Below are 24,137 nucleotides of genomic sequence, written 5' to 3' on the forward strand. Positions count from 1 at the left end.
TTATCCTCGAAACATAGGAACACTTTTGCATATCTTCTGGGGTATGTGTATGCCATTGAAAACCCTCTGGGGTATGTGTATGCCATTGAAAACCCTGGGTTTAGTTTTGGAGGCCATCTTTTGCAATTTCTTCAAAAGTATCTTTTCCATTTTCAAAAGTCACTGATTCTTGAGGGGAAATTTCATTTTTAGGATTAGAAAGACCAGGATGAAGTTTGGCAAATACAAAGGGTGTTTAAATTAGCATGAGTATGGTTTGTGAATGTCTGTCAGCATACACTTATTTCTCCAGTTCCATTACATTTGTCATGTTTTATGGTATGGAATGCCACTGTATCTTATTCTCAGTCCTCATTTCCAATGCTTAAACTCTTGAACACAACTCTGCAGCTTTGAATATTTTCATATACCTTTTCACCGCCTTATTATTGCTGTTGTTATCTATTTTCCACTCTGGGATGTAAATCTGCCCTAAGATGGCAACAAAATACTTGTGAAATTGTTATTTCATAATTTAACTTTATCTATTGCTGCAGTAAAATTCTTAAATTTCAGTTGATTATTAATTGACACACCAAAAATGGCAGAATTATATAGCCATAAATGTATTTGAAAAGTTGGATAAAGACAAAATTCAAGAATGGGTGGATCAGGATATGATACTCTATAAGGGCCAACATGGTTTTGTTAAAGGTCAATCCTGCCTTAGCAATTTATTAACTCTTTATAATAGAACGACATATGAGTTTGACAAAGGAAATGGCTACACAGTGGTACTCTGGATAAATAAATAAATTCCGTGTGATGATACAGCGTTCCCCCTTTTTACAGGAGTTCACGGTACCATCTAGTCCCCCCAAATTTTATCCGAGCTCCAGAACCAGCATAGGCTGACGAATCAGACCTATGGCTGGGTCAATATTCCTGACTGTAATCCGTGTGTGTCCTCGGACCAGTTTGCCTGCTTGCAGGATAAAAAACGCCAGAAAAACTGGCAGGAAAAACCCTGTTGTCCACACCCAAGATCGGCTAACTTGGTTATGGCTGAGGAAGATCCTTGAGCTCCTCATGTCGTTGACGGGAATCGAACCTAGGACACTCCTTCCCAAGCATATGGTTGCGAAGCACAAAGCCACTATGCTAACTGTGCGGACATACTCTGGATTTTGTTAAGGCATTTGACAGGATACCCCATGGAATACTGTTGTGCAAATTGGAGCAGATGGGGATGGATACCAAACTGGTGATATGGATAGGAGAATGCTCAGGGAGAGATACCAGAAGGTGGTGTATGGAGAGTGCAGGATGAGGCACACGATCAGTGGTGTGCCTCAGGGCTCTGTGCTTGGGCTATTGTTGTTTAATTTGTACATAAATGATATAGGAAATGGCTTAAAGGGAGATATTCAGTTGTTTGCTGATGATGCAAAGTTGGGTAGCGCAATAAAAAAATCAAGCTGGTGTTGAGAGTTTGCAGGATGATTTAAATAAGCTGGCGAGATGGGCAAAAGGTTATGGATGTCAGTTCAATGTGGAAAAGTGTAAAGGTATGCATTTTGGGATTAAAAAATTACCAGCTGTGTACTACATCAATGGAATGGTACTCCAAGAGATTGATGAGGCTAGAGACTTAGGGGTGTTGATGGATAGGGAGATGAAGTTCAGAGGACACATTGTTAAGGTGTCCAAGATTGCGCATAGGATTACTTGGTTATTGAGGAACACACTAACATCCAGAGATAAAGAGGTTATTATTCCCCTTTATAAAGCATTGATACTTCCACATTTGGATTACTGTGCTGAAGTCTGGTCACCTGGCTTCCTTGGAGATGAGGAAGTTGTGGAGAGGGTTCAGAGGAGAGTGACTAAGTTAGTGAGTGATGTAAAAAATGCTCCCTACATTGATAGATTGAGAGTTTGTGGATTGCAGAGGTTGGTTTGATAGGTGGAGAAGAGGGGATATGATAGAAACATTTAAATTACTAAAAGGTTTTTATAAGAGGTCATCCCTGGAAATTAAGGAAAAGTATGGTTAACAAGGGGATGAGAACAAGATTTTTTGCCTGGAGGGCGGTGAATGAGTGGAATGCATTGCCTGTCTCAGTTGTGAGGTCTTCATCTGTAAATGAATTCAAGAAAAGATATGATAGATATTGTTTTGATGGTTTTGGTCTCCTGCAATGAGTCTACTGACTCCATGGAGATACCCGTAATAATAATAATAATAATTTTCAAAGAATTTGAGTTGATTCTTTTAATACCCAGCTGCCCCATCACTCCTACAATAATTTGTATTGATATTTCACTGTTAAGATTGATTAAGATGCATTATTAAGAATTTCATGTTATAAACTATAAACATATGTTTTATATATTTATTATACTGATATAAAATATATAATTTATTTCATAATATAAACTGTAAAAGTTTTTCTAAAGTCCTTAGCTAGGAAAAAAGAAATCTTGTTTTGAATTGAGAAATTGTTTCAGTTAAACTCGTGACATTTTTTTTTTTTGCTGAGCTTTTGACTTCTCTAAACAGTCCTAGCCTTTCATCACTCTTTCAGAAGAAGAAGACAGAACCTAATAAATAATGGAATTAGGAAGAAAAATTTTGACTGAAAATATTAATAAGGAAATCTTAATTATGTTTAACTGTTGAAGTATTCTCTGATATTACATTTACTTAGAGATACATTCTAGGAAATAAATTATTTAATCTTGAATTATTGTGAATATTGAATTATTGAATCTTTGCGTTTCTTCCTTATATTCAGTTATATATCTTTTGCATAGCTTAAAATTTCTATTTGTGTTTTAGAATAAATCTGGTTTATTTTGTGAAAGCAAATTGTATTCATTTCCTTTGAAAGTGTTTACTCTTATAATTATACACGAAGATTTTACATATTTATGTAGAGAATGTTTTATTATGCAGTTTAAATAATGAAGCAGAATTATGCTAGCATAATTTTAGTTATACTTGATGTGTATAATGGATTAGGAATATTGTTATTAGTGTAATATTTAAATATTATAACTAATAATCAGTTTTTTGTACAGCTTTTTCTAGTTAATGATAGATTCCCTAGGGTACGTGTTGCTGCTATACAAACACTCACTGATTGTTTAAAACTTGTGAAAAGTGTTCCACGCAGGTAAGTGTTAGGCATTGTACTTGAAAATTTAATGCTTTGCTTTAATTGGTTTTATTAATGCTCATTTTTTTTTAATAGTTAAGAAAGCATTTAGGTTTTCTTGTTTTCAAAATTACTGAGAACTTACTACATACAGCTTTTGCACAAGAGTTGTTTAATTTGCACTACATAAAAGATGACAAATTACTTAGGAGGCCTTTATATTTATTTTTATTAGTGTTTTTGATTAAGAGATTTATTGGCCTATTAAGTTTGAAACAGTTGTTGGGTTAGCACAGCCTTTCTCAACCGTTCTAAGCCCAAGGACCAGTAAAATGCCTAAAACAATTTTTAAAATTTTTTAAAAACCTACGTGGGATTACCAACATTTGGGAAAAACTGTGCCATTTATAACATAATAAATCTAAAAGCATGTTTTGAATACATATGGAAACATGATTAATTAAATTGGTGGTAAATGATTAAAAGTGTATCATCACTGAACAAAGTTTTAATTTTTATCGAAATCAGCTAATGCCTTTTTATTCCTATATAGGGAGTAGGTGAGGCCGTTTTAGCCCTATCTAAATTTTGGAGACTGAGTGGGCAGTTCAATCTCCACTGATAGCTAATCAGACATAGCTGGCCCAAGGCTATCACTAATTAAGCAGCCTGCAGTGAAGATACGGCACAACAACAAGTGCCGCCATCTCATAGTCCCTAACCCTAACATAATATTTTTAATGTCTGAAATAGTGTGGGTTCTATGGCCGATATTCTTGAGTTTATGGAACAAAAACGCGAGTTTCTGGGAGAAAAAACCTACTTGCCCATGCCAGAGATTGACTAACTCGAGAACTGGTCGAAAAAAGGCTTAATAAAAGTTCCTCTAGTCAGTGACTAGACTTGAACTTGAGGCCTATCTTCGAGTGTTTTAACACTGAAGAGTGCAAACACTACTTCGACTGAGCTATACAGGGTCTTAAACAAATAAATAATATGATATAATTATGTTACTACTTACTTTTAATGAGATCGTTCAGCTTCTCAGCCTTTGCAGAGTTGGATATCTGGCGCAATATTGGTCAACTTCAGTCAAAGATCGGCGCACACACTAAGATGTTTCTGTATTTTGTTTTTATTTGAAGGAGTGATGTAAATCCATTTCAGGCATCAAGAACAGTTGAAGAATTTCCCTGAAGGAAGAGATTTAGTTCATTTAATTTCGAAAAAATGTCTGAAAGATATGATAGTATTGATAACCATGCTTTGTCAACAAGGTGTGATGCAAAATCAGAATTACATTCATTTACAATCAATAAAACTTCGTGCCTTAATTGAAATAACCTTGTTAGTACTTTGTCCCTGGAAAGCCAGCAAATTTCAGAATGAAGCAAAAGCTGTATATATTCAGGGCCATCGCCAGATTAGATCGCGCCCTGAGCAAACAATTAAATATTGCTCCTGATGGATTGTAAGACAAAAATATAAGAAAATCTCCAATTGATATTTTGTTTGTATTACATAATAATATTAATTAAATGTTTGCTCTATGGGGATATCACACAATAAAATTGTTTTAAAGCTGTTCTAAATTTAAATTATAAGCTATGTCCACTTCTATCAATATAGTTGCTAGACCAATCCTTCTTGGGTCATTATATTTCTTAGAATATTTCTTCTAAGCTTAAACTGATTAAAAATTATTTGCAAACAGCAAATAATTTTTAATCAGTTTCAGCTTAGAAACACTTCTTTCCGCACTTTCTGTGCTATATGTGTGTGTGTGTAATTAATTTTTTAACTTGGGGATACTGTATATTAGGGTTACCAAGTAATTTTATAAACTTGGTTATTTAACTCCTAATCCCAAGTGTGCAAACAATTAAGCTTGCGCCTGAAACATAGTTCTAGTCTAAAGATGGTACAACACCAAGGCAACTCATTGTAAAGGTTGGTAAAGCTCTGATCACTATTCTTAGTATTTTCCCATAATGTAAAGCACATCTCACTAAAAGATGTATACTGCAATACATTATGGGTGGGGTCACTACCCATACTGGTTTCAACCTTTTTCAGGTCTTCTCAGTGAGTAGCTAGACCCTAAATACCAAGGTTTTAGTAATACAGAGCCTTATCAACTTCACCTATAGAAGTTGCTGCAAAGTGTTTTTATTTTTAATAAGTTGCCCTTGTGTTGTACCATCTTTAGACTTGAACTATGTTTCTGATGCAAACTTAATTGTTTGCATACTTGGGATTAGGAGTTAAATAACCAAGCTTATAAAATTACTTGGTTATTTAAAATTTATATATATATATATATATATATATACGATAAAATTTTTGGTGAGGACCACTTTTCTCTTGTATTATTTTTGAGAGAATTTTTAATTCTTCAAATAAATCTATTGCATCTACATCAGATGTAAAATATCTTGTTGCTGTAATACGTCACCTACCGCCATATGGCTGAACAAGCGCCCTTATTAAGCGATCCTGTGAGGCAAGCTGTCTCTATGCTACATGCTGTCAGTGGTACTATATATTCACTGTCCATTTCATTGCAGAGTACTGAAAATAACCTGTTATTTAATAGTGGAGTTTTAATAAAATTAATTAGCTTTACAGCGTTGTATAGCAGTTTTAAATTCTGGTGGCATTCCTTTGGAGGCTAACACTTCCCTATGTATGAAACAATGTACTCATTTCACATCCAGAGCTACTTCCTTTCCATAGAATCAACCCCACTATGCCTGCCTGTAAGGGTGTGAGCTCCATGTGAACAGAAGCCCATACATTTTTTCCCAGTGGATCCCTTTGTGTATTATGTAATTATTGAGAGTGTGAAATATTTCTACTCCAGTTGTTCGGGATGACAATGTTCTATAAAACAGAATATCGTCATGAATGTTGTTATCATGCGCATATCTTACATAGCATATTAACTGTGCATCATTTGCAACATCAGCAGTCTCATCTATTTGTAACGCATAATAAGGGTTCTTTTTAACTCTTACGATTAACCGAGATTCTACGTCACCATTCTGCAACAGACAGTGTCATTTGAAAGAGAAATCAAATCAACATCTTTTAGTAGCTTTTTTCCAAACATAGTTTTTACAATATCTTTTATAGCTGGAAGTGGTAAATTTTCCCTGATAGAATGAGGTTTCCCTGTTTTCGCTATGAACAAACTTAAAAGATAGGATGCTTCCAGTGCCTTGTTATTAATCCAACTCATGGCTGAAACTATATCTTTCTCATGATTTAATGTCTCTAAGCATCGCTGAAAAAATTCAATTGGCTTATTTTTCACATCACAATGATTAGTTTCTAAATGTCGTTGGAGTTTTGCAGGTTTCATGCACTCGTTCGACAACACTTCATAACACAAAACACATTGAAATTTCTGTTTACTTTCATCTCCACACCAATAAACTCAAATTCCAAATATGAACTGTTATATTTCCTACTGTATTTTTTCTTTGAACTGCTTGTTTCTTCTACTTTAATAGTATTAAATTTACTTGCCATTATAACATGTGTATCACAATTAGAGTTAGCATCATCTGTTTCATTTGCTTTTCTTTTCAAAGTCCTAATTCTAAGCCACTTTTCCATTATTAAAAAACGTTTCCAAAAAATATATAAATACTGGGGTTAACTCAAGACACATTTTGTCCAAGTATCACTTAGCACTTCTGAAGATATACTGAGCCTTGATTTGAAGAAGGAAAACTTTCAATAATAAAAATCAATAAACAATAAATAATTGGTTGAAATGTGGATAACTCATGTTTGCTTCAAATCTGACAAAACAGCAAGGGAAGGCAAAAGCAATAAAATCATATTGTTAAGTTAAAGGGAGATGGTAAATCCTGTTTTATTTTCCAGCCGGGTACGAAACTCGGATTGAAATCCATCGAAATCCATAGAGTTTCATGCCGAAAAAACTACCGGCGAGCCCAAGTGTAAGTAATCACTTGGGTAGTACAACACCAGGGCAACTCCAAGCAAAGCTGGAGCAAGCTCCGTTACTAACCTTAATATTCTCTCATAATGTAAATCACAGCTCCTAAGAGATGTGTATATATATATATATATACTGTTTTACATTATGAGAAGAGGTCACTACCCAGACCGGTTTCAACCTTTTTTGAGGTCTTATCAGTGAGTAGGTAGACCTGGAATATCAAGGTTTTAAGTGAACCAAACTTGCATATACCTCTACTATCGAATTGCTAAACTGGTGTACTCCTATATTGTTATTACTACAATAACAAGCCAAAAGGCTATTTTGGCTATTAAGGTTAGTGACGGATCTTGCTCCACCTTTGCTTGGAGTTGCCCTGGTGTTGTACTAACCAAGTGATTACTTACACTTGGGCTCGCCGATAGTTTTTTAGGCATGAAACTCTGTGGATTTCGATCCGAGTTTCGTACCTAGCTATAAAATAAAACGGGATTTACCATCTCCCTTTAACTTAACTTATGTCGCCAGTAAAATAGCCTTTTGGCTTGTTATCGTAGTAAAACCATATTGTTTTGCTTCTCCCCTCTTTTATTACTTGGCCTTCTGCACTACAAGTTATTGTAGCAGCAGGATGTTCATAGAATGAACATTCTACATTCTGCTGCCACAATAATTTGTAGTGGTTTTAAGTATCCATTTTATTTCAGTAATTTTCTTTACTCATTCAATTTTAATTTGTTTTTGTTTGGATAATTAAAAAATATATTTATTTATTTAATTTAAGTTTGCCTGCAGACCACTGGTTGAGAAATACTGGGTTAGCATAATAACCTGTCACATTACTTATTAATCTTTTTTAAGTCTCAGCTTTTTAAATTTAGGAAAAAAACTGAGTTAGGGAAAGAAAAAAAAAACAGTTGCCTGTAATCCTCTGACAAAAAGAAATCCGAAGAATTCTAAATAACCTGGACACAAACAAGGTATCTGGCCCTGATGGTATCCCACCTTTTGTGCTAAAAAATTGTGCCTCAGAACTAATACCTATCATGTATGGCTTCTTCAACCTATCCTATTCTACTGGTATCTACCCCTACAACATGGAAACAGATCCACATCTACCTCCATCCCAAATAAAGGTGATAAAAGTCAACCAATGAACTACTGTCCAGTAGTATGGATTCTGCCACTTGCGATCTATAGCTGATCTTGCTTACACCACTCACCTCTGGACTCAGGCCATGGAGAAATTTGGAGAAACTCACATGGTTGTCCTCAACATTTCAAAAGCATTCAATCGGATTTGGCACAGGGATCTACTTAACAAACTGCCATCGTATGGTCTGCCTTCCTCACTGTGCAACTGGATTGCTGACTTTCTCATTGTTCACTGCATGTCACGGTGGACATTTACTCTCCTCAGATTTCCACACCATCGCAGGAGTACTCCAGGGTTCTGTTCTTTCACCCACTCTCTTGATTTTGCATATAAACGACCTGCTCTCTCTCTCTCATACTTCCAATCCTATCCATATCTTTACTGATGATACACTTCATTCCTCCTTTTCATTCAACAAACCTTGCAGTGCTCAAGTATTAGAATCCTCAAGATCTATCACAACCAGTGACCTGAACTCAGATCTCCTAGCTATATCTCAGTGGGGCAAGGACAACCTTGTCAAATTCATTGCAACCAAAACACAGTTCTATCTGATCTCTCACAAGAAAGAGCTCGCATGCCTCACCATTACCTTCAGCAATACTGATCTACAAACACGATCAGATTTCTCCTCTTGGACTGACCTGCACCTCAGATTTCTCCTCTTGGACTGACCTGCACCTCAGATCTTTCCCAACACAACTGCATTTCAGCTCCTGCAGCCACCAAAAAGTTTGGCACACTTTTTTGTACAACACACTACTTTAAACCTTCCCAGTTGCTAACTCTATACAAAGCCCAAATCTGTCTATCCATGGAGTATTGCTCCCATATTTGGGTTAGTGCACCAAAATCCTCTCTGAGATTGCTCAATTCTGTCCAGGAGAGGACAATCTGGGTAATTACTGACCCCTCTCTCACATACCCACTTCAATTCCTCTCTCACAGACATTCAGTTTCAGTCTTGTTCCTTTTCTGCAAATACTTTCATGGACAGTGCTCTGCTGAATTGGCCAATATTATTTCCCCACTCTCCTCCAAAATCATTAAAAAAAGAGCCTCTGCTAACCAACACCCTTTCGCAGTCCATCTTGAAACTCATCGAACCAACTTCACTGTTTCCTCTTTCATTCCATCTAGTTCTGTCCTTTGGAATAGTCTCCCACACTCTGCCTTCTCCAAAGATTACAACCCGCGACTGTTCAAACAAAATGTGAAGATTCCTCCTTTCTTCTATTCCTTTTGTCCACACGGACAGCACTAATGTGCTATAAGTAATGTGGACTTTTGTGTGTGGATCAGATATATAAAAAAATAATAAAAACAAAAAATAAATAAAAAACATAAGCAAGTCCCTCGAATGATGCTTTCCTGCAATATTCCGATGTGTGCTAAAATGACACATAATGGTGCCATTTTAGCACACATTGCTATATTGCAAGAAAGCATCATTCGAGGGCTTCTATTATATGGAAACCTGCTATTCGAAGACTGTTTCCCAAGTTATCCAGGTTACACAATTTACTGTATTATCCAGTTAGCTTGTGAAATAGAAGAAAATGTGTCTGATGACAAAAAGAAAAAAATATATAGAGGGGAGAGAGGAAGGATTGATGCTCTTCCTTAGAAGTCGAAAATGTAACATTTGATAATATTGGAAACTTGACAAAGAACAGATTAATTTGGAAAAACTGATCTGCTATTTATTGATTGAAAAATAATTAACAAAAAGCTAGTAGTAATGGTATAGATTGACTCTTTTTGGGAGGTGGAATGTTTTTTTTCTCTCAGAAACTTGGGTTTTTCATCCCTCAGTTCAGGGTAAACTGGCCATGGAACATGTGCAGTTTACACACAAAAATATATATTTAAGCATAAGACTAACTACCTCATTCAAAAAATTATGGTTATGAAAGCCAGTCTGGGTAGGTCATGGGCCATAAGGGCCTGCAAGTATCACAGATGATTATTATATTCAGTTGATGTCATTAATAGAGTATATGTGTCATAAGTGCTTGAAGGCTATGTTCATCATCATCAGAGACCTTCAGGATTCAGTGATTCAACAAGAGAGGCCATATATAGCACCATACCAACTGTTTTGTCTTCTCTTAAACTCATTCACATGCACTTTTCATTTTCCTCTCCCTCCCCACTAGTATACAACTCTTTTAGTTATTCACTTATCCAGGTCAGTAGTTTATATTCTAATCCCATATCCTCCAATATATTTAACAACCTTTCATATGGTATTCTATCCTATAAACCAGGGGTGGCCAAGACATCGACCGGTCGACCGCAAAGTACCTGAATGTAGCAAATTATTTGTTTCTTAACGAATGTAACAAATTAAACGAATAAATAGATTGAAAATGAATAGATAAATGATAATCAAAATTATTAATTGATAAAAAAATTGTCAAACATGTCAAACTAATTTATTTCTAATCTGATGTAAAGTTTATAATTTTGCGGTTAACAACGAAACCATCACTTTACAGCAGTCACGTGATTCGCTTCATCCAGAAATGTTCGCTTGACGGTTCTGAACACGCCCAATGGTAACACGTTTGATGACGTGTACACACTGACAGTTGACAGTCAATCTGTGTATTGGTCTTGATCAAGACTCTTGCAGCGAAAGTGTCCCGATTATCCAGTATTTTAGTACCGAGTAATCCCATGAAATAGTTTTCCATTTATCGATCTTTAGTTTGTATTATTTTAAATTAAGCAAGTGAATGCAATTAGTATTGTTAAAAAATAAAAAAAATTAAGGATAACAATGACTGAGCCAAGAACAAGTGTGAAAAAAATAAAAAATTATCACTATCATAAAGAATGGGAAGAAGATTTTTTCTTTATTACGATGAAAGACAAATGCGTATGTATAATTTGCAATGTGAATGTGACTTTACCGAAAAAAGTAAACGTTGAAAGACACTATCGAACTGTTCATAAAAACTACGAAGAAGATTATCCACAGGGCACTGCCTTAAGAAAAGCAAAGGTACATCAAATGAAGACACTATTGACAGCACAACAAAATATTTTCATCAAGTACAATACAGGCGCAAAGGCTGCCACAATTGCGTCATTCAAAGTTGCTGAAACTTTAATTAAACGTAATAAGCCATTTCAAGATGGAGAATTATGGAAGGAAGCCTTCATCAAAGCTGGTGAAATATTATTTCAAAATTTTAAGAATAAATCAGAAATAATAACTGCTATTAACAATATGTCATTATCACAAAACACAATAATGCATAGAGCAGAAGAAACCAGCTGGAACCTTGAAGAGATTCCGCATGAAAACATAAACAAGTGCAATATTTTGTCACTACAGTTTGAGAATCTACTGATTACGCTGGTACTGCGCAATTATGTATTTTTATTTGAATGGTTTTTGAGGATATGTTGGCCACACAAGAATTATTAACCATTATTCCAATTCAAGGACGAACAAGAGGTCAAGATATCTATGATTTATTTAAGAATTATGTTGTACGTACAAGTTTTCCAATTCATAAGTTAGTGTCAATAACTATGGACGGAGTGGCTGCAATGGTAGATAATAAAATCGGTTTCATCACTCTTTGTAAAAACGATGAAGATATACCAAGTTTTGTGGACTATCATTGCATCATCCATCAGTAGGCCTTGTGTTCAAAAGTACTGAAATTCAATCATGTTATGAATGTTGCTTTCAAAATTGTTAATTCAATAAGATCAAATAGCTTGCTGCGTCGTCAATTTCAGGCTTTGCTAAAAGAATGCGAGAGTGAGCATAGTGAATTATTGTTACATACTGATGTAAGATGGTTAAGCCACACCACATTTTTAGCAAGATTCAGAGAATTTCTGCCAGAAATAAATTAGTTTTTGAAAAACATCCAGATTCACATCCAGAATTAAATGATAAAGAATGGCTAGTTGACCTCACCTTTTTCTGTGACATTACAGAAAAACTAAATAACCTTAACTTAAAATTGCAAGGAAAAAATAAAACAATTATTGATATGATAAGCTATTTAAAATCATTCAAGGAAAAATTAAACACTTGAAATACAATTAAAGCGGTGCGAATTGAAACATTTTAAAAATTTGGCCGACCAGTCAAGGGATATACAAAATGTCACCTTTAATAAACACGCTGAAAGCATAAGACTTTTAATGAACGAATTTGAGGTAAGATTTGTAGGAATCAGTAAGCTCGATGATATCGCTACTTTTTTATCATATCCCTTCAATGAAAATATTAATGTTGAGAATACAGCTTCAGAATTGAATGAATTTCTCGACAAAAATAGAGTAGATTTGGAAGAAGAAATTATAAATATGAGATGCGATATCCACCTCAAATCAATTGCTTCGAATAATAGTTTTTGGAAGTTGATTCACAAAAGTAAATATCCAAATATTTGGAGAATCGCCGCTTATTTTAACGCATTTTTTGGATCAACTTATTTGTGTGAATCGGCATTCTCATGTGAATGCTATTAAGACAAAGCATAGATCGCAGCTAAGTGATCAACATTTGGAATCGTGTTTACGAATTTCTTTAAGTTCATACAATCCAGATTATGATCACTTAGCTGCATCTATGCAATGCCAGGTATCGTCCAATTAAATTAAAATATTCAATTTTGTTTGTATAATTTTATTTAGTTTTTTGTATTTTTTATTGTTATTATTTTTTTAATAAAGTTGTGAACAATAATTTTTTTTTGTTGTTGTTATATTTATTGCCTTATAAACTTTTAAAAATCTTGAAAATATTCCACAATTTTCGATCGCGTCTATAGTCACCCGCAGAGATATTTTCACTAGGTAAGTAGCCCCCGATGTCTAAAAGTTTGGCCACCCTTGCTATAAACTGTGATACTATTGGACCATTCCCTTCATCACCCTTAACAACAACTCAACAACTCATTATTATTTTATAATAATGCTGCAGGAAACAACTTGCCTGTAATGTTATTATAAAATATGACACGATCCCCCCCCCCCCTCCTTTCAATATACTCATGCTGTTCCTTGCATAGTATACTCTAAAATCTTCACTAACACTCCAAAAATACTGATAGGTTAGAAGTTAGACACATCAGTTTTAGCATTATCTTTATAATAGGACTATCCAACATTCATTCCTTTCCTGTTGCATCTTTCCTCAGCTGGCACCACTCAAATTATACAAATATATCACTCAACATATTTGGCCAAACATTTCTTTTGCATGTGTACCGATAATTCATCTGTCTCTACTGCTGAAGTCTTATCCAGGTTATGCAGCAACTCTAGAACCTTCTCATGCACCTCTATATCTTCATCAAATATAGTAGTAACACTCTGCATCATATTACATACACCAGGTTGATATGTCTTAGCGAAGTGAGCACTCATTATTTTTACATTTGCATCTGTATCTGACGCATTCAGTAAAATTATTCTTCCACATTCACTCATTCTTTCATTTATTTGCTTCATGACATTAAAATCATTTCGGGTTGCTTTTAGCCAGCACAGTCAGCTTCTTTTCGTACTCTGATTCAGTTTTTGCCCACACTTTATATAGTTACCCTCCTGTCATCCTTATTCCACATCATCTTATGGATTTCCTTCTTAGCACATCCATTTCACTTTTATTCTGTGTTCATTGAACTTGAAAGGCACATTTAGATACTGCCTCATTCAGATACACACTCAGATAGCACCTTTTCAAAGCTTCCCATGCATTGCTACTTCCCAGGTCAGTATGGCATGTGATCGATGTGTCACAAACTGGTTGAAAAACAGTCATGTCCTTAATTGAGACTGTTCTGATACCATGATGAAATATAACTTTGATTTTGAGTTCCATCTTCCATATACTGCTTGAGAAAGTTGTATTGCAACAGCTCGATAAATTCTCCCTCATTTTTATCTTGAGTTTTCTCTACTATCCAGTCAATTTTAGGATAATTTTAAGTCACCTGTAATGATTACTCATCATCATCATGCATATCAAAGATTTAGGCCTAGTATGACCTGTTCCGGCCTTAGAAGTGATCGTTGAATCGTTTAAGAGGGCGTCCTGCTTTTCTTTTTCCTAATGGCTTGTATTTTAAGGCTTGTTTTGGTAATCTTTCTGTTTTCATTCTTTGAACGTGTTCCATCTATTTATGTTTATATTTTTTAATTTTTCTATTACTGGTTCTTGGTTTAATTCTTTCATAGTTTCTTCATTTCTTTTGTGATCAAATAGGGTATACTTTGCAGTTTTTCTCATAAACTTCATTTCTGCTGTTATTAATCTTTGTTTGTCTTTTTGTTTTATTGTCCAGATTTCGCTTCCATACATTAAGACTGGTAGGGCTAATGTATTGTATACTTTTAGTCTAGTTTGTTTTTGAACTAGGTTTGGTTTAAATATAGAGTCAATTACACCTGTTATTTTTAAATATTTTGCAATTTTTACGTTTATATCTTTTTCATTTTCATATGTGATCATACATTCTAGGTAGTTAAATGAATTCACCTGTTCTAAAATCTTGTTATCTACTACTATTTTAGTGTTCTTGCTGGATCTTGTCCTTTAAAGGCTATAGTTTTTGATTTTTCTGTTGATATTATCATATCATAATCTTTGGATATCTCATTTAGATTTAAAATAGCTTTCTGTAAGTTATCTTCAGAATTTGTAATTATTATTTGGTTGTCGGCAAAGAGGAGAGTTTTTAAGTTTACTGTAGGAGAAAGTTTGATTCCCTGATGTAAATTTTAACTCCATTTTATTATTATTTCATTTAAGTAGATATTAAAAAGAGTTGCTGAGAGGGGACATCCCTGTCGGACCCCTTGGTTTATTCTCTCGTATGTGATAGCTCGTGATTTAATCTAATGTGTATTTGATTATTTTCATATATACTTGTGATAGCTTTTAGGATATTATTTGGTATTTGTCTTTCTTTTAATATGTTAAATAATATGTTTCTTTTAACGTTGTGAAATGTTTTTCAAAGTCAATAAATGCAATATGTGTTTCTAAATTGTATTCTCTTCTTTTCTCTATTAACTTTAGACAAAATGGATTTAGAAAAGGACAATCATGTATAGACTATACATGATCGTCCTTTTCTAAATCCATTCTGTACTTCTAAAATAAAGTTTTCGGAATATTTCATTAGTTTGCTATTTAAATTCTGCTATATATTTTGTAACAGGAATTTAGTATACTGATACCTCTATAGTTTTTAGGGTCATCTCTGTTACTTTTCTTAAAGATAGGAATCACAATTGCTTTTTTCCATTCTGTTGGGGGGATACCAGTTGAATAAATTTTATTTAAAAATAATAAGAGTCTTTCTTTGAATCTGGTTCCTGCATATTTATATAGTTCTGGACCTAGTTTATCTTCTCCAGGTGATTTTCCGTTTCTTGTTTCTTTCAGGCTGATTTCTAATTCTTCTTTAGTTATTTCCTTTTGATTTTTGTTAATTGTTTGCAAGTTGTCTTTTTTAAAATATTTGTCTGTCCACAATTCTGTGTAATAATTTAGAAATTCTTCTAATTTCAATTTGGTGTTTAATTTTATGTTTTCTTTGGTATCTGCATTTAAGCGTTTCAAACTCTTATATACATTGGGTCTTATTTTATATAAATCGTGTTCTAAATTAGAAACAAATTTGTTCCATGATTCTCTGTCTTTTTCTGATTTCTCTTTTAGTAATGGCTCTTATTCTTTTATATTCTATTTCATCTTCTAATCTTTTACTGCTTAACCTTTTGTGATAGGCTTCTTTTTTCTTTTTGATTATTTTTTCGATTGTATCATCCAAGATCTTCAGTTTTTTTCCTTTTATTGAATTTTTTGGTCTTTCCTAAGCTTTTATTTGCTGCTGCATTTAGTATCGTTTTTATATTAAGCCATTCTATTTCTATTTCTTCATTTTGTTTTATTTTATCTAGATATTGGTTAATTCTTTGTTCATATAGCCATTGTACATTTGTGTCATTCAATAGTCTAGTTTTATAAACAAATATTTTAAATTTTCTTTCTGTTCTTGTTACTTGTAGCCATTTAGGTGGTAATCTTAATTTTATTTTAACAAGGAAGTGGTCACTGCTTATTTCATATCCTCTGTGAACTCTAAGATCTAGTGAAAATTTTGATGTCTTTTCATTTAATATGAAGTAATCTAATATTGATTTCCATCCTCTTGCTGCCCAAGTATATTTATGTATGTCTTTATGTTTATAGAAGGAATTCATTATTTTTAGGTTATTATAAACTACAAAGTCAATCAATTTTTTACCATTCCTGTTTAGAGTATGTTCTCCATGTATTCCTATATTATTATTAATTTTCGTGTTTCCAATTGTTGCATTTAAGTCTCCTGCTAAAATTACGTAATCATTTTTATTTATTTTATTATATATGTTTTGTAGCTGATTATAAAAATCAATATTATCTTGTTCTCTTCCCTCTTCTGGGGCATATAAACCAATTATTGTTAAATAGCCTCTATCTATTTTTATTCTAGCTTCTATTATTCTTTCATTCCAATAGTAATGATTACTATTATAACATATTATGTTAGCATTACACTATGTTATAATTCATGTTAACATTATAACGTGTTACTATTTAACTTATTATAATGTAAATGTCAGTGTTTTGCATGCTTCTTTCGAGATCTGTGGTAATGAGTCTAATGGTCACTCATTATCAATCCAAAGTTTGAAGCAACTAGATTTGAAAATTAATAATGAAAAAAAGGATTTGATTCATGTTTGATTAGTTTGGATTTCAATTTACCTGAGTTTTCAAAAAATAGATTTTTAGAAAACAGCAATTTAATATTTTATGGAAATAAGACATAAGTGAAAAATTTCAGAATTTGCTTACCCTCTTTGAAAGACTTGCTTCCATTAATATGCAAATCCAAATATGAAAATTATTGAAGTAAACCAAAAACATCCTTTAAAATTTATTTGCAAAACTTTGTACTTTGTTGAATCTATCAGAATAGAACTATCCAATATTAGACTGACAGATACTGTGTCATATGCAGTATAGTTGGCTCTCACTATAGCAAATGCTGAAACAAATTTGTTCACTGTATACAGCCAGCAAACTATCAAATAAATCCCCATAGGCACAATGCTGTTCTTAAATGAAATTAATTCTAATAAACATCCACTAAAACTATTTCTATGCTCCTGTATGTTTGCTATAGTGAATGAGCTGTGGTTAAATAGCATTGATATTACAGTTTTAGTAATGTCTGTTATACTACTATTATAAGAAAGCATGTTCACACATTAAATGAAATAAAACATTTAAGTTCCATGATAGGTTATATGAATAACACATGTCTGGAATAAGTATGTTATTCCATCCTTAGAGTACAAGTATACCAGATGTCAATAACAGAAAAATAACATACACATCAGCCAACTGAATTCTGTAATAGTATACTAGAATGATGCTTCATGTAATTGTTATAATCATTTAAAAGACATAAAATAACTTATTGATTCAATCAAGGTAAGTTCAGAAATACTTATATGCCGCTATATCCTGAATCAGAATGACAGATTAAGCATTCTGAAAGTTTGAACGGTACAAAATAATTTTTTTAAGCGAAAAAAGAGGGAAAAGTCTGACTGTGTTATCAGAATAGAGTGATAAATTTCTATTTTTCTCTATTTCTTTTTTTTCTTTGACATTCGCTGATTTTTTTAGAAAAAAAAACCAGAAAAGAAAAGATAAAGGCTGATGCTGTATTAATACCATTTCTTTCTTTTCTTTAACATTTGTTGATTATTACACATATTATCTTTCTGTCATTTAAATTTTAATTGAGGTTTATTGCCATGAGTATAGAATAAATGTACTTCTTCCACAATGTTATTCATATAATTAGTATTGTTTTATTTTTTATTTTGAATGTCAAGTGCAATGTATAATAATCTTAATGTTAGTTAACACTATTACAAACTATATTTAACTTGTTTATGCAAGTTAAATATATTTTGTAATAGTGATATTTGTTTTTAATTTTGTGAAATATATCTATGATTTTTTTTCTCCCCTGCCTAGTGATGGAAATATATTTCCAGAATACATACTACCAAATTTAGTAAGTGCTCTTTCTAGTTATTTTTGTATTCATGTTGAGATTACAAAGAACTTTTTTTGTAGTTTTCATAAAATAGTTATAAATATATTTGTAAATAGTCATAGTGAAGAATTTGTGGAGACACGGCACGTTAGAATAATTAATTATCATTAAGAAAATAACATTCAATGTTTCGACCTCTGTACTGAGGTCATCATCAGGAAGACATACATATGTTTAGATACAAGCTACATGACAATACACAAAAGTAAGATGAATCTCAATGTTTGTAGAACTAGAAGCCAACCTGACATATTTCTATAAATAGATAGAATATTACTTAAGACAATCTTCAAACCCCCCTGCAAAATTAAGAAATTTACTTAGCTCTTCCAAAGATCTTCTTCCATACCTTGCCCACCCAGGAGGTTTAAAAATTCAGTGTACATGTAACTTACCTTACATAGACTAAATAGGATGCACCATCCCAATTAGAAAAGATGAACACAAATGGCACATTAAATATCTCTACTATGGTAAAATAGGCTTGTCAGACCATGCACTCCAAACATGTCACAGAATTGACTGGAAAGGCACCAAATCCCTACACTACATCAAAACCTGGTTTTGAAAGAAAATTCAAAGAAGCTTGTGAAATGCTGAAACATCATCCAAATCTGAACAATTAATTAATTACAAGAATTTGGAGGACCCATCTTCAACCTGTATAGCATCCAGAACAACCCCAAACAGAAGAAAATCTTAATACAGGAAGACTTTAGAAATCGTTTAGTGTAATTCTGTTTTTTTTTTTTTTTCCATCAGAGGTCAGGCTAGGGTAAATGATTAACAAACATTGAGGTTCATCTTACTTTTGTGTAATGTATTCTCATGTAGATTGTATCCTGTACATATATATGTTTTTCTGATGATAACCTCAATACAGATTTCGAAACATTGAATGTTACTTTCTTAATAAGTAAAGTAATTATTCTAACATGTGTTCTGTCACCATAAATTCTTCACTATGAATGCTAACCATCGCGTAACCTTGAAAGAAAAAATATTTCTAAATAGTTATATTTTGAAGTGCACTAGAAATAACTGAATTTTTCTTCATTTGGATGATGTATTAACCTTTCTGTTGAGAAACTAGAAGCCATCCTGACATATTTTCAAATTTTTTTTTTATAATTTAGATTAAAATAATATGAAAAACTTGATGCTATTTGTTTTCGAATTAAGGTTGACAAAACTTGTGACATTTATAAATTATATTTTATTGAAAGGGAGTGCTTAAGGATCAAAGCTGCATAACTGAGAGGAGACCTCCACATAACCTTTAAAGGAATGCGGCTAACCGACCAGGGCTTCTGACCTAATGTCCAGTCCTCACCTTCTTGTGGTGCACCCTGTTGGGTATCTACCTGGATACTGAACGAATGAGGATGGGCTGGCAATTTGGAATTTAACCGACTAAATTGTATTCTTATTGGGTTAAACCAAAATGCAAAATGATGGTACAACATGACAAAATTTCATGCCAGCTGGGGCGTCGCCGGTTAAGCAAAACCCCCTGTTGTTTTCACCAGGGAACCAGGGCGAACAGTGAAAAGTCAGCTACTGGAACAAACCCTAAAACAGACCCCAACTCAATATCACCAGAGTTGAAGATCGGTACTATCAACATAAGAAGCCTGAATGGCAAAGAAATGGAGCTAGCTAAGCAATTAGATAAGTACCAGATCGATATAATAGGGGTGACCGAAACAAAAAAGAAAAACTGGTGAGATCTTTCTGAGCAATAAATACAAAATGTTTTATTCAGGCAATGACAGTCAAGGAAAAGAAGGAGTAACTATAGTAGTCAACATTAAATACGAAGCTAATTTTCTTGAATGGCAAGCAATCTCAAGTAGAGTGATATGGGCAAATATCAGAATGGGAAACTGGACAATGAGACTTATTTGTGGACAATGAGACTTATGGTCCCACAGAAGGCTATACTATGGTAGAAGAAGAAGAATTTTTTGAGGCTCTAGAGAAAGCTACTGACACGATGAAAAAGAAAAAGTTGGTTCTAGTTGGGGACTTAAATAGCAGAGTAGGAAGTGATTGTGAGATATACAAAAACATTTGGGGAAAATTTGGAGAAAAGAGCAAAGTTAATAATAATGGCAGATACCTGTTGGATTTCTGCTCAGGACATGGACTGGTTATTACTAACACCATGTTCCAACATAAAAATGTGCACAAATTCACATGGAGAGAAGAGGCAAGGAATAAGAAAAGTCTCATTGACTATGTTATTGTTGATAGTAATGTTTTCTCCCTATTGCAGGATACCAGAGTATACAGAGGATTTGAAGTGATCACTATTTAGTCTTGAGCAGGATAAAGTTGAATTTCATATTGAAAAGAATAGCATGTAAGAAAGTTTTAAAGTGAATAAAAGTTGAGCAGCTCTCAGATGTGAGCTGTAGACTAAAATACACAAAGATTATTGAAGAAAAAATGAAAGAGTTTGAGAACAGGAACCAAACCTTGGAGATTCGGTGGCAGACCTTGAAGAAAACCGTGATTGATTCAGCCAGAGCTGCATGTTGATGAGGTTGTCATGCAAGGATAAAAAAATCAGAACTTCCTGGTGGACACAGGAAGTTAAAGAGGCAGTGAAGGAAAAGAAGAAAGCATATCAAAAGTTCCTGTCAAATAAGTCAGCTTGTGCTCTTAGAGAATACAGAGACAAATGTAAGAGAGCTAAACACTGTGTAAAACTAGCTAAACAAAAGTTATGGGAGGACTTTGGCAAGAACATAGAAAATAAATATCAAAAGGTGGCAAAATATTCTGGAAGTTGTTGAAGAAGCTTAGAAATGGAGGAAAGAGTACTGTAAAAGGAGTTAGAGATGATAAAGGTGACATGAAAACAGGAGAAAAAGATATCCTTGAAGTATGGAGTAATTACTTCGAAAAATTGCTAAATGAAACAAGCAGTGATAGAACAGTGGCAAAAACACTCAACAGGCATACAGTCAGGAATACATATCCATACTTGAAGTAGAAAAAGCCATCAAAGGCTTGAAATGTGGAAAGACAGCAGGAGTAGATGATATTCGACCAGAAATGCTGAAGTATGGTGGTATAAGAGTCTTACAGTGGCTACGCTGCATAGTTCAGAAGTCCTGGACAGAGGGACGAATTCCCGATGATTGGAGTAGAGCTCTCATAGTACCCATATATAAAAAGGGAAATAAAACTGCATGTGAGAATTACAGAGGTATTTCCCTACTGAGTGTTTCTGGTAAGATTTATGCTAGTATATTTGAGAAATGGTTGAGAAGAATTGTGGAAGAAAATCTTGGTGAAGAACAAGCTGGATTCAGGCCAAATAGAGGCTGTCAGGATCAGATCTTCACTTTATGACAAATAGTTGAGAAATCATGGGAATATAGCAAAGATCTGTATTTAAGTTTTGTCGATCTGGAAAAGGCATATGACAAGGTGCCAAGAGAGAAGCTATTCAATACGTTACAGTTATATGGTGTCAATAAGGCATTAGATCAAGCAATATTTAGTCTTTATTTTAGTTGCAAATCAGCAATTAGGATTGAAGGAAGTACAAGAAGATGGTTTAATGCTAAATCTGGTGTGAGACAAGGATGTACATTATCCCCTCTGTTATTCATTATCTATATGGATCATATTATGAAGGAAAGTGGTATTAAACATGATATCAAAATTGGAGATGTTAATATCAGCTCTTTGCTTTATGCAGACGATGTTATACTTCTAAATAAATCTGCTACAAGTTTCTCTGACTAAATTGAATAACTGCTGTAATAGATATGGTATGAAGGTCAGCAATTAAAAGACAATGAAAATAGGTAGAATCATTGAAAATGTCAACCGTGTTGTGAATGGAGAACCTGTGGAACAAGTAAAATATTTCAGCTACATAGGCACGATTTTTAGTGAAGATGGTAAATTAAACATGGAAATAGACAACAGATCAACAAAGCTGGTATGGTAGGAAGTCAACTGAATAAATTCATATGGAATAAGAGAGAAATTAGTTGGAACACTAAATTAGGTGTATACAAGACAGTGTTCAAACCAATTTTAACTTATGGATCTGAGAGCTGGGTCAGAAATAAAACACTTGACCAAAGACTCGAGACTACAGCTATGAGAATCCTGAGAAAGATTAGAGGCATGAACAGATGGCATCAATGGCGGTATCATATTAAAAATGAGGATATTAGGAAAGAACTTGACATTCAGCATCCAGGAATGCGTTAGCAGAGCTAATCTCAGGTGGTATGGTCACTTAAACAGAATGGGCGAGGAAAGATTAGCAAAATAAATGTTCTCTGCCAGGTTGGCAGGAAAACGATCCAGAGGAAGACCAAGATATAGATGGATTGATACGGTACAAAGTGCCTTAGACGATAGAAATGTAAGATCTGATAATGTTGGAGTCTTGACAAGTAACAGACTGATTTTGAGGAAAATTGTAGATAGGAAGTTAATAATGATGTAAATTTTTCATGTAGTACTATCATATCCTGTACATCCCTTAAGGGTACATGGCCGGAATTTCTTGATGATTGATGATGATGATTTTATTGAAAATCTTGCTCAGTATTTTTTATAGAATACTGAACATTGTGCATCACCTTCATCATCCTTTCACTATAAATCATATGATATTTTTCAAAATGGGGTTGTACATGCACATCATGCAATGCAACATTGTCACACATATATGCTCTCCCTTCCTCCCTCCTCACTCCTCCTTCTCTTCAAACAAGGTGTGTGAATAAATATGGAAGTACTAAGTGGTATTTTTCTTTTTTAGTGTGAGAGGAACAAAGTTGAGAGGTGTCTTATTTCAGTTTGAGGGATTTGATTGCTAGATTAGTGGTTGCTGTCAGCATGGAAGCTTTAAAATATTTCTCTTCTGGCAGTGCCTCTGAGAATCAGTTGAAATTTGTATTATGTTTTTCCTTGTTTTTACTTCATTTGTTATCTGAGAATTGAGAATTAAAATTGTTATCTATAGTTGGCAAAAAAAAACTTCCTGTATGACTTAAAAGTCTAATGTGAACATTCAATGTCTGAATGTCTGAAGCTGTCAGCTGCTTTAATGTTACATAATCAGGGATTGATTATTCGTTGTTTGATTTATCGCTGTTGCTCTCTCTCTCTCTCTTTCCTGGTAATTTCCAGCAATTTCCATGACTTCTGTCCAGCATTTGCATTCCTCACTATTTTTACAATTCTTGGAGAGACATACATCACGTGACACATTGATCAGGCTATGCACACCTGTTCAAATATTTCCCTACATGTAACAGGTTTTTGATTTGTCCTGAATTATATTCATAATACATGTCCACAAAAATTCAAACATGTTTAAAAGTTGTTTTGGTGAAGTTGTTTTTTTTGATTGAGTGGGGGATATGGTACGCCAAAGCAGCACCTTTGTTGTTACACAGGTGTGTGTGTGTGACATACTGATTCTGTATGTTTAGAAAATTTGTAATATTCAGTAATTTTTGCAAATAAGCTTAGTTATTTAATAAAGTTTACATTTTCACTATCTGTTGTTAAGATATTTGGTATAATAAACTTTTTTTTATTTGCTATATAAAATTTTCATTAAAATTATTGTATACGTTTTACTTTTTATATACACTTGTGTGTTATACTTAATTTCCTGTCTTATTCTGAAAATATTATCACATTATGAAGTCAAAATC

The 24,137-nt window shown here is 33.6% G+C and overlaps 1 protein-coding gene across 1 annotated transcript in view; it reads left to right on the top strand.

The window, feature by feature from the left end:
- Positions 1-24,137, top strand: part of Vps15 (vacuolar protein sorting 15) — a 529,585-nt gene that overhangs the window by 173,969 nt on the left and 331,479 nt on the right. The window contains exons 12-13 of the mRNA XM_090391958.1: positions 3,064-3,158; positions 18,354-18,393. Of these exons, the coding sequence (XP_090248084.1) occupies positions 3,064-3,158; positions 18,354-18,393 (135 nt within the window). The remainder of the gene's footprint in view (positions 1-3,063; positions 3,159-18,353; positions 18,394-24,137) is intronic.

The sequence above is a fragment of the Typopeltis vanoorti genome, chromosome 4, assembly GCF_054136105.1.
Source record: "Typopeltis vanoorti isolate ZY-2024b chromosome 4, IOZ_Tvanoo_1.0, whole genome shotgun sequence".
NCBI classification, from domain to species: Eukaryota; Metazoa; Arthropoda; class Arachnida; order Uropygi; family Thelyphonidae; genus Typopeltis; species Typopeltis vanoorti.